Below are 18197 nucleotides of genomic sequence, written 5' to 3'. Positions count from 1 at the left end.
ACTTTCCCGCCCCGCTACAAGCGCCATAGCCGCCGCTGCGCATAGCCATAACCGGTAACCAACCTCCCACACACGCGCATACACATCATTCGTGACCCCTACGCCCACGAAGGCGCGCAACATCATAATAGGTTGGTGGCTCCCACAGTAGTGTCATGCCTACCGGTGGGGGGCGCAGTGCGTAGGCAACGGGGCTGCTGGCTGTTGTTGGGCCAAAGTGTTCTCGGTCCGAAGCAAAACAAATGCGCGTGCATTTTTTTTAAATCCTAGTCAGTCTCACATTTTTTGATGCCACGGAATGTGTTTTTGGGCCCACCCCTCCCTTCTGAACATCATCTTTGTCCCTATCAATTATCCGGATTTTCCAAAACCCCCTCCGGCTGTGGATAGAGATTTCTTTCGTTTTTCCCGTTGCTAGAGATCGACCACCACAGGATCGACAAGGAGCGCAGTTATCCTGGCACACCTGAAGCATAAAAAAATGGGAGGATGTTGAGAAAATTTTGTGAACAAATAAACAAATCAATCAGCCTGGGGGCGGCATTTGAATTCACTTGAAGAGAAACGCAATTAATTGGTGTCCTCCATGGCACGCCCGGGCCCGGCCGACGCTGAATGTGATTTTCATTTCACCAACCAACATCCTGCGGGCCTCACTAGGCAAGGCGGCACGTAAATCTTGTCCGATCGCTCACGTCGGTACGCTTAAAACGGGTTCAGCTGCGCCCGCCCGCTCGCATAGCAAATGAGCTGGGAAAGCGATTGAGCTCTTAGAAGCGCATGAGAGATGATGCCGGTAAATTTGAATATCTCACTCGGCGGCAATGTAAGCAATGCCCCGAGGCGCCTGAAATCGAATCTTCCCCTATCGGAGCAAATCACATGTCCGCGGCCGCAGGGAATGGCCGTGGAAAAATGCCTAAACCTTTTTGCAATCCCCCAGGCAGAGCGCGCACCGTGGGAGCGTCCTACGCATGGAAAAACATCCATCGGAACAAGCGGGGCCTGTTTGTCTGCTCCCCAGTATAGTAAACACGGCATTCCGTGGCGTGTTTTGGCGTCAATTTGCGAGTTGTGATGCACGACCGTTCGCATGATAATCGAGATCGATCATTCCGGATCAATCGTCCGTCTCCGTCCGGATGCCGGTGTCGTTTTGATCCTAGAAAGTTGGCTCGATGTTACCTCGGATATGCTGGCGAGCGAAAGTGCGCACGCCACACGGCGGTTCTGTATTGATGTTTTCATTTGATGATGTGTTTCGCCCACGGGTACTACGGATACGCAAATGAAATAAATTAATCGAATTAATTAATGTGCCAATAGTGTGACATTCCATTGTGAGTAACAATGTTTTCTTACTCTTTTATTTACCCTTTTCAGATATCTGCTTCCATAACAAGACGCTAGAAATACCGCTAGGCTACACGGATAGACAAGCACAGAAAAGAATATACGAAAATTATCGATTAAAGCCGATTAGTGGTAAGAGTTGAAAACGTTGCTGACGCAACTTGTTTAACGTGTGCCACCTCAGCAGCAGCAGCAGCAGCAGCTAGCGTTATTAGCGAACTATGGCCAGCAATCAGCCGAACGACCGATCCTAGTGCGTGGAGCGTGATAGGCAGACCATCGGAGGAGCATCGGCGGTGACCGCAGAGCGGAAGATAAAGATAATCAGTCACAGGTGGCGTCAGTAGTCGGAGAAAACGGACCCAGAAATCGAAAGGCCATAGAGAAAGTGCCAAGTGTGTTGAATGCAGTCGCTGCGGCCACCCTCCCGGCAGCATGATATCACAAAAGCAGCCATCGCTCCTGCCACCGCCAGCGCAATCGATCGCGACCACACCGAGCGCTAACATGACGACAACGGCAACTACCGTCTCAGCGAAGATGTCGTCGATTGCTTCCGGCCCGGGCTCGGCGGCGACGGCGGCGGGGAAAACCGTCAACCAGCAAAGCGCAACGCCCCGAATGCACCCGAAGAAGCGAAAGTTCGATCTGGCCGAGTTGGAGGAGATGGAATCGCACCGCCCGGCGCAGCCTTCCGCTCCCCTACCTGTCCCACCGTCGCCGGAGACACTTTCCGGTGCACCGGTGGCCCCACAGCCAATGGACACTGGACCCGGACCGGGAGGAGGAGAAGGATGTTCTTCCTCGACGGCGGCCACCACCGGCACCACACAGCCGAGGGCGGCCAGCGTCTATGAATCGGATGGGGGGCGCACCGGCATCTCCACGACGGTACTGAAGAACGGTACCACCGGCGCCGTCGGTCGCGGGGCCAACGGCAACAACTTTGAACTGTACAGTAGTAGCATAAGTAATGGAAGTATCGGGGCTAGCAGCAGCACCAGTAACTGTAGTACCCTTAGCCGAACCGTTAACAATTCGTGCGATAATACGAGCTTGACTACAACGATGTCGTCCACTGCACCAACATTGGCCCGTGTGGGAAGTATGAACTGTAACGATCGCAGCACCGGCAGTCCCAAGCGGCGTTCGGTAGCGCCTTCGTCCCCACCAGGACCCGTAAGTCAGTCACTAGACGGCAGAATTCACCCCGTCAGTGCAGCATCCTCCCGAACGAGCGCGGCCAGTGGAACGACGCTATCCGCAGCCATGGTGGCTGGCACCATCACCACTCCGATGGTTAGCAGCTCGGTCGTACCTACATCGCAGCAGCTACACCTTGCGCCCCGGCCGACTCATTATCACCATCACCATCTGTATCCGGGTGTAGGCACCACCGGTGGTGGCAGCCTAGCGACGAGCAGTCCGGGGCTCGTAAGCAACACCGTAGTCAACCGATCTCAGAGCTACACCATTTCTACCATCACGCTGCAGCAACCGACGGTGGCTACATCGGTGGCTTCCGGCAGCAGTAGTCTGCGTCACGAGCAGCAGCAGCAGCAGCAGCAGCTGATTGGGGTGCCCAACCGCCAGGTGCTGTTGGCGGTCGATCCCGGACCAACGGTACGGCACCAAAGTCAGACGGCGGTGGCACAGCAGCAAGTGCTGCGATTGCAGCACACGTCCTCGCCGGCAGACACTTACTTGCCGGCGAAAAAGCTGCACACCGCTCCATCCTACGGGTAAGCCATGGTCTAAATATCCTCCATTTCCGTTTCGTCCTGAGAACCGTAAGGCCTTCACCGAAACCCCACCAGCGTACGCTAGCCCGTTCCATGGCGTTGCGTTATAACGAAATATTATCTTATTTTGGTATTATGTTTGCCAAAAAACAACAAAAAAGAAGACCTTACCAATGACCCCTCTTGCCTGTGGTCCGGTCCCTTTAACAATATATGTGCGGGAGATTCGCGTACAATTATTTGCAAACCAGATCGGAAAACATAAAGTGGTCCATCACTGAATTGATTAATAAAAAAAACAGTACGACACCCCGTCCGACGGGTTGTTTGGAAAGTCAATGACAGCTTCTTCATGTACCCCGAACGCGAGCAGTCTCACACAGTACTGGCATCATCTTTCCGCACGCGGTGCCAGTCCCAATGCACAGCATTATGTTGACACATTTGAATTGGTAACAACCGTTCGGTTCGTCATGTAAATCTTTTCTGGCCGAAGCTCGGAGCAAGACGTCATCCCCGCCGACAGCACGAGATAACAAGGGGTTAGAATGGTAAAACGTAGTCCGTTTTAGCACTGCTGCTAAGTGGCCTTCAATGTGTTTATCCAAAAGAGGTGACAAGCAGTTGCCAGTCGGTTTTCTGCAATGCAACAGAATGCTGATCCGGTGTACCCGCAAAACACTTCCCGGCGGTAGGAAATTGTATTCAATGCACAACGCCGCCTACGTGGCCACGGTAACCGCTCGACCGGCATTATTTGAATACTATGAATCCGTTTGTAAGCGCAGCTACTCGTCGTAAGCGCGTAATTCGCGTCGTCCTGTCCCTCTTATGCGTCGCGACGTTAGAGTGAATCTATTCGTGGTTCGAACAGACAGCGACGCTCATCCATAAACATCCACACTACGATCGGACATCGGCGGCAAGAGAGATACTCAAACACCCTTCTACCTTCCGGGGAACCGTTCGGTAGACTATGGCGCTCTGTGTTCTCGTAGCAGCTAGCGGGTTTTTTTCCTTTTCAAACGTATGTAACACGTGCACGACACGCTCTGACCCCGATATCGCCGACAGATCGCCAGGAAGCTACAAACCCTCCCAGACTCCACCGTCGGCTGCCAACACGTCGACTCCTTCGCCCATCCATCAGCTGCCACCATCCACCTTCTCCGTGCCACAGCAACAGCAGCAACACTACCATCATCACCATCAGCAGCCGCCACAGCACCATCATCATCATCATCATCATCGCCAGCGGTCACCTCCGTCCTCGGGACTTCCTGCGGATGAAACTGCGAGCGTCCATCAGCAGCAGCAACATGCGGCCGGGGCTGCTGCAACGCTCGGAACGGTCCGTAATCTAATCGACCTGAGCGAGTGGGTCAATCATCGGGTGTTGGCTCGGCGGAACGGTGTTTACGATTCCGGGCGCATCCGGGCCACACCCGCGCCGAGCACGGTCGTCATCGGTTTCGACTACCCGGAAGGCAGCCACCAGACGTACGACGACGTGTTTAGAGGCAGCGCCGCGGAACAGCAGGACATTATCGACGACGTGTGTCCGACGACGACGACGCTGATCGACCTGCGGCCTGGCATACGGGTGGGCGTGCGCGCTACGTGCGTTCACCCGCACCCGATCAGCAGCGGCGGTGGGGACGTATTTATCGAGGGCATCGTGAAGGAGGTGCAGAACAACAAGAAACAGTTCGCGGTGCAGATAACGGGTGGCGGTATCGGCGATAAGCAAGAGGTAAGCTGCGTTTGCGGACCGCGGCAGCTGTGTGCAGTCCAATCTAACAACAGTTCTCTTCGATTCATTTTAGCCTCTAATAGTGAAAAGAGTCGATATCCGACTGCTTAAGCCCCCCTGGTGGGACGAACTCGAGGAAGCGCTGGGAAGTGTGAACGGTGCTGGACAGGCCAGTGGCAGTCTAGCGGTGATCGCAGCTGACCATCGCACTTCGCAGCAGCGCCCGAGTGGCGAGCTGGACGAACCACGCAGCAGTAACCCTCCTCTACAGCAGCACCAGTCAGGAGGCCTCATGAGCTACGTATCGGCAGCAAACAGTGGGAACCACCACCATCACCATCTTGTTGGTGGTGGCGGCTTGGAAGGTGGTGGTCTTTCCGCGCCCTCGGCTACCGTTATTTATGCTAGCACGGCCGGAGGCAGCAGCACCGGCGGGGGAGCACATTACAAAAATAGCATTAGCATAACGCAGGGCCGGGGAATCCGCTATGATCCAGCCGCGGCGGCGGCAGCGGCTGCAGCAGCTAATTCGCAGTCGACCGAGGCTCAGCTACTGAGTGCGGTTCATGTGCCATTACAGCTCCAGCAGCAGCACGCAGCTCTGCCGCTGCCTGGAGACGAACAGCAGCACCGTCACCATCACTATCGAAGTGCCGCTACTTCGCCATTTCAAGCGGCGCAACTGACGAACGCCGCGGATGGGGCCGGATCCGGCACTGCACACTACCCGAAGGCCGGAAACATTGTGACGCTGCAGCACCCTGCCCAACATCATCAGCAGCAGCATCATCTGCACGGTCAGCATCAAGGAGCGATTCCGGCGCCGGCCCACAGTAGCAGCGTAACATCGATGGCTACGAGTGGCGGTGGAGCTACCACCGGGACAGTATTACGGACCGTCAGTCCGGACGATCTGCGCACCACGAACCGAAGCTACGATTACGAGAGCGACGATGAAGTGCGCAGCAGTTTCCCCATGGATGGAGGTAATGCGCGGCAGCCTGTACGCGTTAGCTGGAGGCTTCCAATCCGGCCAATGTTTGTTACTTACGAGCACAACTTGTTGTTTCTTTTCGATCGCTGTTTTAGAAACTGAAAAATACTCAGGCAGTAGTAAACGGAGTAGTATGCAAAGCCGTGGCAGTACCTCAAGCTTACTGGACCAACGAAGTACACCCAGATCTCAACCAGCAACTCCAAGGTAAGCGTAAGCTGCGTAGCGGCATTCGCGGCAGGCATCATCACCGATCCGTTCGGTTTTTCTGTCAACCCGCCCCACAGATCTCAAGCGGCAACCCCCCATCGGTTCAAGAAGGGGGACGTGGTCTCAACGCCGACCGGTATCCGGAAGAAGTTCAACGGGAAGCAGTGGCGTAGGCTGTGCTCGAACGAAGCCTGTTCGAAAGAATCTCAACGACGGGGCTACTGCTCGCGGCACCTCAGCCAGAAGGGAAACGCGCTCCGCTCGTCCACCAGCTCGGTGAACCATTTCAACAGGTGCGGAATACCTCTTGAACTCGACTAGGGTTGAGACAGAAACACGACTATCAGGAGGCAAATGCACTGAGCTTAACATTCTTTTTTACGTTTGGTTTCTTCGCTCTCTTGTAGTCGATCGAGCAGCAAAACGCAACTGGACGAGGAAACGTCACGAGATTCGGAAACATCGCCACACTATCGCGTTACCGGACGGTTTGATCAGGACGAAACGGACGCTGCCAATATGCTCGGTATGTTGTCGTCCCTCTTAATTTACCGATAGGGTTTATTGGGATTTAACATTCACTTTATTTCGATTTTATCGACCTCATATAAGCACTCGGTCGTTAGTGGATTCACAAAGCAAATGGTAAACGTCACAATTTCACTATTCAGTACACTTTACCTGGCAACCACGCAGCAGGCGTATCGTAGTGCGACACTGTTCCAGGGAAACGCGTTTCGTAAAGTCCGTGGCTCTACCAAAACGCAGGAGCCTCGTTTTTTTACCTTTCCAACTGACACTTAAGTAGCCTACTGATACTCGTTGCTATTTTACGGTGCTTTCCAAGAACTGGTCTCCGTCTCAGAAACGAAAGGTGTCCTCGCATGAGCAATCCTTTTGGTGTTGTTTTGTTCCGATGCGGAAATGATTTCACACGAAAAAAGCCACATTACGTTATTGAACCAGGTCGTGTGTGGGTCAATTGCTCTCCGAACCGATATAAAACCAGTGCCCCAGTCGTCTCGTTTTCTTCGAAATGGGCTGAGCGAGACTCATTTTCCAAGTAGTATTTTCGTTCCCGCAAAAGTCATGCCACACGGCACGCGCCGGCTTGTAGTGTCCATTCGATGAATACGTCGGCCGAATGGCCTGGCAATGTGCGAGCAGCACCATAGCAGTGTGCGAACGAACGAGGCTTTCCGATCGCCAGCTAGTAGTAATGATGATTTTCGGGACACCGGAGCGCTATCACAGAGACGACGTTTCAACACTCCCGAAATGGGTGATTAAAAAATTAGTACTCAAATCGGTCATTGCAACAAAGTGAGACAGCACTGGGAGCGCTCTATGGATGCTGGCTGTCGTTGTGGAGGTGATATTGGTGGTGATCTTCGTCAGTGTGTTTAGCAGTGTTTGGATCAAGCTGCAAAGTGCTTTGCGGCGGCCGGCCGGTCGGTGCCAATCTCTGGCTACCTGAGTTTTGGAAGTGTGCACACGACTAATCCTCACACAGAAAGATACTCTCGCCGCTAGAGAAGGCAGGCTAACAGGAGCATTCGCAAGCTATCGGTTGCCATAGTTTGATCACTCTTCGAGCAAACAGTGTCATTCACCAAGTAACGGATTGTGGCAGAATTTGTGACGTGATTCTGGAGCAGATCGAAACTAAGAGAAAACTTGTGCAAACATGAATTTCATGAACATGACTACGTACGATTTTCAAACTGGAGCCGAACTCTACATCAAGTGCCTTCGTAAGTTTTTTTTTCGTGTGGAAAGCAAAATTTATTGTAATTTTTCCTCGCGATTAACAGTTTCCGTGGCACTCATTCTGATCAAATCATTTTCAATGATTAAGCCAGGGCAGAACTCGCCATTTTGCACAACCACAGGGAAGGTGCATGTGCTGATCGCTGCGGTTCGGAATGTTCGTTTGGGTGTGCTTGAAGCAAATAATGGAGCTGCTCGATTCATCGTTCGGATCATTTTTCCATTCCTCTCCGCCCACGAAGCAGCTCGACTTTTTTTGGCTATTACAAAGATTACACCAAACTACCGAGCCGGGTTTTTCATTCAAACTATTAGTAACATCGATTCTATAATACGCGGTCCAATAGAATTTTTTTTTTTGCGTCAGTAGATAATATTCTAATTGCATGCCTTTTTTTGTCCGTTACAGTTTCGCTCAGCAGTTCCCGATCGGCGACACCCAGTAACTCATTCTCGTCCCCGACGGGCCATGGCTCGTCACCACACGCCACACAATCGCCGGTTACCATTGGCAATCGGCAGAACGTGTTCATGCCAATTGGGAGTCCCGCTCCGTCTGCCGAGACACCGCACGGTAGCAAGTACAAAACGGCCAACACGCCGAGCCCGAACCCGATCGGCGGTATTGGTGGCGGCGGTGGTTTAACCGGTGTTGGTAGTGGCCACCATCAACTGATTCGGCCGGAATCGTTGCGTCCCGCAACGCAATCTTCATCGTCACACGGATCTGCCTCGGTGGCGGTGGCAGCAGCAGCAGCGTCTGCGACCCCCACTAGCGTCATACGCATGTCTCCGCTTTACGCGCAGCATCCGTCGCACCCGTCGGCCATCTACTCTCCCTTTCCGCCCGTCTCAACGCAACAACAGCAAGTGATCGTTGATTCGATTACTTCCGCCGCAGCAGCAGCAGCTGCCGTCGTTTCCAGCCAGCAGCACAGCCTCTCGACGCTTCCACCGGCGCAGCAACATCCACATGCACTGCTAACCGCGAGCCGACTGCACGCGACTGGGCCGCTCACCTCCGGCCAGTCTCATCATCGGCATCAGCAGCATCAGCAGCATCAGCAGCAACAGCAGCAACAGCAGCAGGTGCAGCAATCCCATCATACGCAGCCACCTCCGCAGGCACATCACCATCATACGATCATTCAGCAGCATCAGCAGCAACACTTACAATCACAACAACAATCGCCTCAGCATCAGTCAATGCCGCAACACACCACCGTGGTATTGAACCAACACCAGTCGTTAGCCGTGCCAAAAAACGGCATTAGCACGGGTTCCACCTATCAATGGCATGCATTGCTTCCGATTATTCAGGGTCCGGTCGCGCAAAGCAAACTCTCGCCGATGGTGGTGCACCAAGTTTCGAGCTATGGGCCACCACCTCCGCCGCCACCACACGCCGCCGCCTCCTCGTCGTCGCTCGCTTCGTCGACGGCGGTAGCTGTCTCGCAACCACTGCCGGTACCATCCAGCAGTGCGGTCACGATGAAACCATCGTTGCCGCCCTCTTCTTCGTCCTCTTCCACGTCGATGTCCAATGCTGCCGGTCCGGCAGTCGGCACCGCAGCAGCAACGAAAGCCAGCGCGTACAGCAGCACCTCTCCTCCTCCGCCAGAGGTTCTACCGATCGACGACGACGACCAGGGAGACGATGATGTCTTTGAAGCAGAGCCCGTGAAAACGACGACAACCAATACTAATACCACGACAACGACAAACGCTTCGGCGAAGCTGGGCAAAGCGGGAGACCTGGCCTCCCACAAATTTCAGCAGCAACAGCAGCAGACCGCTGGACAAAATGCGCATTATTTGGACAGAAGTGAGGAGGGAATGGTGGGTGCCGGCCATTATCAATTGTTGCGAGGAATTGACATTGAGGCACCGGCATCTGCTGTACCGGCCGGCTCTTCATCCGGTACGACCGCTGCGACACTGCTCGGCGGCAAGGTAACGGTAGCAACGGAGAGCGCCGAGGCGTTGGCGAAGCGTCGCACACAATCTTGCAGCGCTGCGTTACAGGCAGCCGCTTCGAGTGGAGCAGGAGGAGGAACAGGGAGCAGCGCAACTACTCCCTCCGCCACGGCTGGTGGTTGTAGCACGCCCAAGGAACCGGCGAGCCCGTTGAGCAAAAAGGACGCCAAGATACGGCGTCCGATGAATGCGTTCATGATTTTCTCCAAACGGCACCGTGCGCTGGTACACCAGAAGCACCCGAACCAGGATAATCGAACCGTGAGCAAGATCCTTGGTGAATGGTGGTACGCACTGAAGCCGGAGGAGAAAACAAAGTACCATGAACTGGCGAGTGAAGTAAAAGAGGCTCACTTCAAGGCACATCCCGAGTGGAAGTGGTGTTCGAAAGATCGTCGCAAGTCATCCTCCTCGGCCAAGGACGGAAGTGCAGTAGGAGCCGCTGGTAGCGGCCAAAATGCGCCGTCGTCAACCGGTAGCCGCGGACGGATCGATTCATTCGATGGCACGGATTCGTTTGATGAAAAAAGTCCCACGACTCCGGCGGAACATCTTCATCAACAGCCTGGCGGCGCTGGAACGGGCGGGGGCCCATCTCAAACCAACGATATCATTCCACTTACCGTGGCACCGTACAATTCGATCGATGAGACAGCCGAATCGGGAGTCGGCAGCATGATGCCACCAGCAACGGCTGGTCTGCCGCGAAACGTCCCCGATTCATCCTACCCCGAGGCGATGGTAGTCGATGGACCCGCCGAACGTGAAGACGACCGAGCAACGGAGATCGCTGGAAATGAGGTGAAAAACGAAGATGAGGATCGTATGGACATTTCCGTTACGGAACAAGAGGAACAGCAGCCGATGGAACAGGAAGATGAACCTTCCGCTGGTGGCGACGCAGACGTCGAGCATCAACAGATGATAATCGCCGAAGAGTCAACAGCGGCACCGGTCGAAAAAGTCGAGATCATTGATCTCAAGTGCGCTGAAAAGGTTAGCGACTCCGACGACTTGGACGATCCTCGTCGCCCGGCATCGATCAATGGCCCGACAGAGAAAGGCGACACACAGCAATTGGTTGCTACTGCTGATAATACTTCAACAAAGGTATGTTTCGCTTGCTGTATCAATGTGACGTAGACAGTTTGCTTTACCTTTGGCTGTGCTATAGGTTTCAGAATCGATGGTTTCAAACGATAGCAGCAACGGAAGTATTGTTGATCTTCATCGGCATCACCATCATCATCACCAGCTACAGCAGCAGCAGCATCATCATCAACCGGTCGTTAGCAACGGAGACGTAGCAACAGACTATTCGATTAAATCGCTAACAGCTAACAGCACAACGACCAGCACCAGTGGACCAACGACACCAGGAGGACCGAATTCGCTGGGCGCCTCTGATTCGCTGACCTACAAACCGAAGCCAATCAAAGCCGCAATCCGATCACAAGGGATCGGTGGTGCCACTGGCGACGGTACCGTTTCCGGGGGTGCGCAGGCGATTTACCAACACCATCATCCCATCGGATACGCGTACAGCAGTCCGAAGAATCCGGTCGGTGTGTCGCCGTTTCAACCGACAGGTAAGAGTGGCCGTCTTCATGTGGACATAATTTGCAATCTAAGCCTTGGTACGATCATTCCATAATATGTGACGCCATAAACTCATGTCGTTTTTAGGCGGAGCATTTAAAACGATGCCACAGAGCCCGAAAACCCTTGGCAAACAGCAGCAGCAGGACATCCAGCAAACGTATCTGCTTTCCCCGGCGCCGTCCACACCCACGACAGTCAAGATTGAACCGGTGGAAAACCTATCGCTCGGCGGTACGACTATGCGTCACCATGCGCAGGAAGCGACAATCTTCAATTTTTCAGCTGCGGCACTTAAAGAACAGCAACACCAGGCGTCTCTGGTATCGTCCCATTACCATTCGGGGAACCACAGCAGCATCGATCCGCACCAGTTGCTGCTGACGGTCGGTGGTGGCGGAAGTTGCAACGGTGAAATGATAACGGCATCCTCCAACATCGCTACACCGATGGCCCTTCCGTCCACGGATGGTGGCAATAAATGTAAATCGATAAGTCTCAATCCCACCATTTGTTACACGATCTCTAACGTTAATGGTAACCACGCGGCCACTAGTAGCAATGCAAACCTTAAGCCTAGTACTAATGCAATAGTGATGAGCATGAAACAAGGTAAACTACTAATGGATGTTGTCAACACTACTACCATCACTACCACCACTACTTCTTCTACTTCTACTACTACTAACACTAGTGCTAATGCTAATGAACTTGTTCACCATCACCAAACCAATCGTAACGATAGCAATTCTATCGAAAGCAATCATACTCCAACTCATCTTGATGTTGTCGTTCATCATACCTTGAATCATGAGCTTTCACCATCCAAATCACTCTGCGTCAATAGTACTGCGGGTGTTAAAGTTGTTACTACTGCCACTGCTACAAGTACGGCTGCTACCGCAATCACAACCGCCACTGCCAGCCCTTCACCCACTGTTAGCGCCCGCCGCGGCAATGATCTATCCAGCGTGACCACAAACACCATTGTTCACAACAGTAACCCGATGGCTGGTAGCTACGTAGCTCTCTCTACGTCCGAACCCGATTTGGTTCACGTTGCAAGTAGTGATGAAGGTGCCACCAATAGTAAGCACAGCTTCGTCCTGAATAACACTGCCAAACAATTGAACGTTATCAGTATGAATGGATCGCCCGCATACATCGCCACACCGTCATCAGTGGCTGAACCGGTCAGTGTGAATACAGCCGCCACTACGGCGCTTATCATAAACTCAACCAATGCTACTGGTAGTCCTGGAACAATACTTCGCACCCAGCAACTCTTTTCCAAAGCTAACACTGTAACAACTAGTTCATCAACCGGTAGCAGTACGGTAAATAAAGCGGACGAAGCGGGTGCTGGAATGCCCGCCGTTATCTATGAAACCATTTTCATCGAACGGTCTCCAGTGAAGCACAAACAGCAACAACAACAGGTTGCTATAGCAACAGCTGGTGTTGTTTCCTCCGGACGATCAACGATCAATGTCAACCAAAACTCTACACTGGTGACGTCCGGAAATAACGGCGTGGTGATTGGAACCACAAATGGGAGTGCATCGGTCGGAACTTCTTCCTTGCCGAGTGGCAGCATCATCGTCCTGACGCAGGCATCGTTGAATGAACTCTTACTCCAGAGCAACGTCGCCGCCATCCAGCAACAAACGCAGACGCCTCATCAGCACGTCAACGGAGAGCTGCTTTTGACTGGTGCAAAAGATAGCAATAAGAAACTAATCATTGCCACCGGAACCGGCACCCTGGCGAACAGCTTTTTTCGTGTTCCAAAGACCACAGGAAGCACTAGTGCCATGGGTGCAGCTGCCGCTAATGCTAACTGTAACACCAGTAGTGCTTCCGCTAACATCGTCTCGAATGCCACTGTAGTTAATGATGTCAATCAGTGTAACGCTAGTGTCGCTGCTCTCGCCAGTTCCCCAAACAGTTCCTCATCACCTCACTGTACTGTCGTTACTGGTGCTAGTACTATTCTCACCACTAACACCATCACGCCCTCTGATATGTCTGCAATTACACAAAACAACGAAATGACTGCATCCCCGTTCGCTCCGAGCGATCCTCATCTTAGTTGTTCCATCATCTCCCCTGTCACTACCATTAGCAACTCAAGCAACAACCATCATCTCCAGAATTCGAAACAAGCGAACATTCTAATTAATCCACCGACTTCGACAGTTTTGCCAGTGGTATCGTCCTCGGCCACAGCGGCCACCTCGCTGCTGCCGTCTTTGACGTCCGTGGCGGCTCCCCTGCACCACGGACTGATGGCCCCCGTCGGAGGACAACCAACCACCTATTCGCTGTTGTCAACAGGTGGCACTGCTCCGACCTTTGTCAGTGCAACCGATCTGACCGCTGGAGATGGCCGCGGTGGATTGATGACGTCTTCGACGGCCACGATTCTAGCGTCCGCTCAGCGGCTTCCGGGACGACAGAAACTCATGCTATGTCCTCAGGTAAGTAATCCAGTTTTCCCTAGGCCAGGTTGCTTTTAACGGAGGCCAAGTTATCCTTGCAGTTCTGTTATTGTTTGTAGAATAGCTTGTTTTTTTCACTCACCATTCAACCATCCGTCCATCGCAGAACCATACAGCTCTCGTTTTTCTTCCACGCTCGTCCATCTCTTCATTTTTACCCAGTTGCGCCATGCGCCCTCCTGTATTGTTGCTGCACTTCTCCTTTCCCGTAGCAACATCGACGCACATCGACCTCCGACCACACCCGCATCCTGTTCCCTCAATCGGCGTGATGTTTGGTTTTAAGGAGTTTGTAAAATGGCGAAATTCGTAGCTAAATCAAGCCCCTCCAACAGAACCCCCACTTCACGTAAACACGCTGAGCCTCCGTAGTTGTAGTGCATCAGTTCTTGGAGATAAACGCTTCCGTTCACCAACCACCGTTTGGTGGAGCATATTTTCTTTTTCTTTTCTCAGTTCCGTTTCACCGATGATCTCTCTTCGTCGTATTCTGGAATGCCGTAGGAACTAGTTTCACGACCTTTTTCCTCACTAGTGACTAGTTAGACACGCCAGATAGTGGCCGTTTTCTATTCACAAATACAGTTCTGCCCACTCTTGCATCGCTGCAAGCTTCCAAAAACAAACTCTTTTCGTTGCTTTTTTTAACTAATTAGCGCGTCGCGGATGCGAGGGGCGCAGCTGTTGGCTTTGATTATGTTGTATGTTTTGCTTTTGAAACCTCTCCAGCAGTTAATGCGCACGCAAGTAAAAGGATTGTTAGCGCGTTCCGGTTTGCTCTTGTTGATGGTAGTGTTAGTATCATGCTCTGCCACTGCTTTCCGTTCTCGTTTCAATTCTCTTTCTGAACTTTTCGATGACTTTCTAACGGGATGTTTCTCCCCAACCCTACTGTACTTTTCTTGCTTCCAGTTTGCCTTAGTCCTCCCCGAAAACCAACAATTCACGTTGAGCGATCGTCCCAAAATATTTGCCAATCTTTCTACGGCACCGTCGGCACCGACGGCCACGTACACCATTAAGTCCGCGCCGTCGTCAGGCACAATCTTTTCCGCCGTGCCGCTCTCCTCATCATCCACTTCCGCGGCCGTTTCCTCTTCCGTCTCCACTTCCACTTCCTGTTCCGCTGCTCCCACGGTTGCCTTTGCACTAACCCCAGCGAAGACGATTGCCGCCGGGACACGCCAACAGACGGTTTCATCGTCCTCACTGGTCGCTGGTTCCTCGGTGGCGCATGTGAAACTGGCCAACATCATATCAGCCACGGCTACGGCGCTAACGCCCTCATCATCGTCCTCCTATTCATTGCCCTCGCCATCATCATCGTCATTATCATCTTCTTCCCTGTTGTCGTCGTCATCGTCGTCGTCATCATCGAGTGTGCAAAAATCGACCGCTACAACGGTGACGGCCACCACTAACAGTAACAGCAGCAACACAACGGCCAACACCACCAATACTACTACTGCTACTACTACTACTACGGCCAACGCCATTGTGGCGACGGGTCCCACGACCTCCATACAATATTTGATCCAAGGCAAGATACCGAATCTTCTCATCTCCACCGCACAGGGCTATCCGGCGCAGCTCCAGCAGCAGCACCACCACCTCCACAGCCATCAACAGCAGCCGCACCTTACCCAACACCTCCACCATCACCAGCTGCATCAGTATCCGTCGGTCAAGCAGGAGCCTCCGGAATCGCCCGGTGCCAGGCACTTGCCGATTACACCCAACTCGACCAGCACATCCACCTACAGTGCTGGCAGCAGTGGCAGTGGCAGTAGTACGTCTAGCAGCGTCAGCAACCACACGGCAGCTGGCCCGGGAGCAGGCGATGGGACATCGGTCGGTAGTAGAGCGGCAACAGACACGGCCGCCGGTGGAACGTCTGCCGACCAAGCGAATGAAGAAACGGATGGCGAAGACTACGGTGCGCCACCGGAGAGTAAAAAATTCATTCTCGCACCGACTCCAGCCCAGCTGGGTCGGGCTCCGCTTCAGCGCCGTCAGATGAGCAACAGCAGCAGCAATAGCGGCGGTTCCAAGACACCGGTGATGACGCATCAGCAACAGTCACAACCTCACGAGCAGCCCGAGACTCACGCGATCGACAACTCCACCAGCAACCAACAGCTGACCTCGATGCCATCCGCGCTGCCAACGCCGACGTCCGCCTCAATTGAGGACTACCACAACCAGATATCACCCTCCACCGCGAAAAAGGTGTTCTTCCGGAAGGCAAAACCAGACGATATGGATAAGTATGTTGCTTCCACAGGTTATGAAAGAAGGAGTCCCCTAAACTGTGGTCTCTTCTCTCGCACAGTGTCCTCCGGCAGGTGGACTTTGAGAAAAAGTTCAAAACGTTGCCCCAGTTCAAGCCGGAAGACTGTCACTCGCCCAGTGCCATCACAGCATCGTCGCCGCGCGTTTTTACGCAAAACTATCGCAAAAAGCAAACCACGACACACAAAACACGTAAGTGAATTTGTACCATCGAATTGACACGCTAAGTACTGATGGCAAGTGGACGCTACAACGTTTGCCCTTTTACCGTCCCCGACAGTCCCTGACGAAGATCAGCAGCACCATCAACAACAGCAACAGCAACAACAGCAACACCAACAGCAGCAACAGCAACAACACAATAACGTCCTGCATTCGGATGGAAGTGCTCCACCATTGTCCAGTACGGCCACACCCTCCAGTTCGTACGTTATTGGAAATCGCTTTTTCGGACCCGATTTCAACATGGAACAGTACAAAGGTGAGCTGAGGTCGATGATTAGCGTTTTATTTCCCCTCGAAACCTCTTGACATTATTACCATTATTACCCCTCCAATCGTTAGCTAATGATCGCTGCAAAGGTCACTTTTCGTTTGTAGAAATGGCGGCAAACGACAATCTGCTAGTTGGTAGCAGTGAGCGGTCACCCCGCACGCCGAAAACGCCATCGCAGCGGTCGGTCAATTCGGCCGAAGAGAAAGGCCACCGGAAGATACTGGAACAGCGGCGCAATCTCGTTGTGCAGCTGTTCAACGAACACGGCATGTTTCCGTCAACGCACGCGACCAACAGCTTCCAGGTAATGGACCTTACGATTGGATGTTTAGAAGCCCTTGCTTATAGATCCCAGTATCTTCTTAAGATATTTAAATTGTAGATATTAACATATGGTGTTAATTTCGAAAATCATTTTGCGAAAGTTGAGAAATGTATTTGAAATTTAATATTGACAAATAATATTTCAAAAACCCATACGATAGCAGGTGTCAAATTAATTTTGTTCATATGTATTTTATTGATCGGATGGATTACTTCTTGCAAACTAAATAGATAAACGAAGAACGTAAAACTGAACCGGCTTTTTACCGGTGCCGCTAAAATGTAAAGAATGCTCAATCACTGCATGCGTAATCAAACCGTAATCAATCAGTTCGTTGTGGAACTATGTTAATCATTCGACTTGACCTCCCCTTCCACAGTTGGCACACAGTGACATATTCCCGAACAAGCAAAGCCTACAGCTGAAAATACGTGAAGTGCGACAGAAGTCCATGGCTCAACCACACGGTTTCACGCCCCAGTCTGCTGGGCCCATTACACCGACTGATCTTGGCAGTGGTAAGAAAATAGGCCAATCTTCGTTAAGAAACCCATTTTTCATTCTAACGTATTTTGTGCGCCCTTTCAAATCACAGGGGTTGGTCAATCGGACGGTCATCAACCGCAGGCGCTGCATCATCAACTGCATCATCCGCAGCACCACCAGCAGCAGCAACAACAACAGCAACTGCAACTGCAACAACAACCACAACAACACTCCCATTCAGCCCATCATCATCATCATCACCATCATCACCAGCAAATGCTAAAACAGGAGCAACAGCAGTAAATATAGTTTCTTAGGCAACGGCGTACAGTTCACGATGGAACGGAAAGTCTCACCGGGGCAGGTTGTTGAAATTGATTTGCAAAGAAGATGAGCTTATTGAAGAAGATGAGCATTTGCGAGACATTTGCGTGTTTGGGGGAAACGATATAGTGGGTTGAAATGCACGCTCAGTTTGAAGACCGTGAGTAAACGTAAGCAAATTGTGTGTATATACATCATACATGTAAGGGTAAACACACCATCGTTAATGGATGGTCTTTCATGATTGTTAAATGGAATGAAAAACCTTTCCGGTGTTTTGTTGACTATGTTTCTGTTGCGGTACTTCCCTGCGCCGATATATTAACGAGGCACTCGGGGCAATTGTTTCGTTTCGCATCAAGAGAAGTAAAACTT

The 18197-nt window shown here is 52.3% G+C and overlaps 1 protein-coding gene across 1 annotated transcript; it reads left to right on the top strand.

Annotated features, from left to right (window-relative positions):
• Nucleotides 1–1788: 1788 nt before the first annotated feature.
• LOC131207256 (serine-rich adhesin for platelets) lies at nucleotides 1789–18021 on the top strand. The gene is made up of 19 exons (XM_058199867.1): nucleotides 1789–3095; nucleotides 4170–4848; nucleotides 4922–5834; nucleotides 5938–6049; nucleotides 6130–6345; nucleotides 6460–6578; nucleotides 8232–8809; nucleotides 8891–9158; nucleotides 9270–9743; nucleotides 9786–10909; nucleotides 10974–11388; nucleotides 11486–12010; nucleotides 13598–13878; nucleotides 14812–16166; nucleotides 16232–16383; nucleotides 16472–16672; nucleotides 16792–16991; nucleotides 17392–17530; nucleotides 17608–18021. Exons 1-19 carry the CDS (start codon nucleotides 1789–1791, stop codon nucleotides 17799–17801), a joined length of 9252 nt encoding a protein of 3083 aa, XP_058055850.1. The 3' UTR covers nucleotides 17802–18021.
• The last annotated feature ends 176 nt before the right edge of the window (nucleotides 18022–18197 follow it).

Source organism: Anopheles bellator, chromosome 2 (assembly GCF_943735745.2).
Source record: "Anopheles bellator chromosome 2, idAnoBellAS_SP24_06.2, whole genome shotgun sequence".
NCBI classification, from domain to species: Eukaryota; Metazoa; Arthropoda; class Insecta; order Diptera; family Culicidae; genus Anopheles; species Anopheles bellator.
This window is presented reverse-complemented; position numbering and strand designations above follow the sequence as displayed.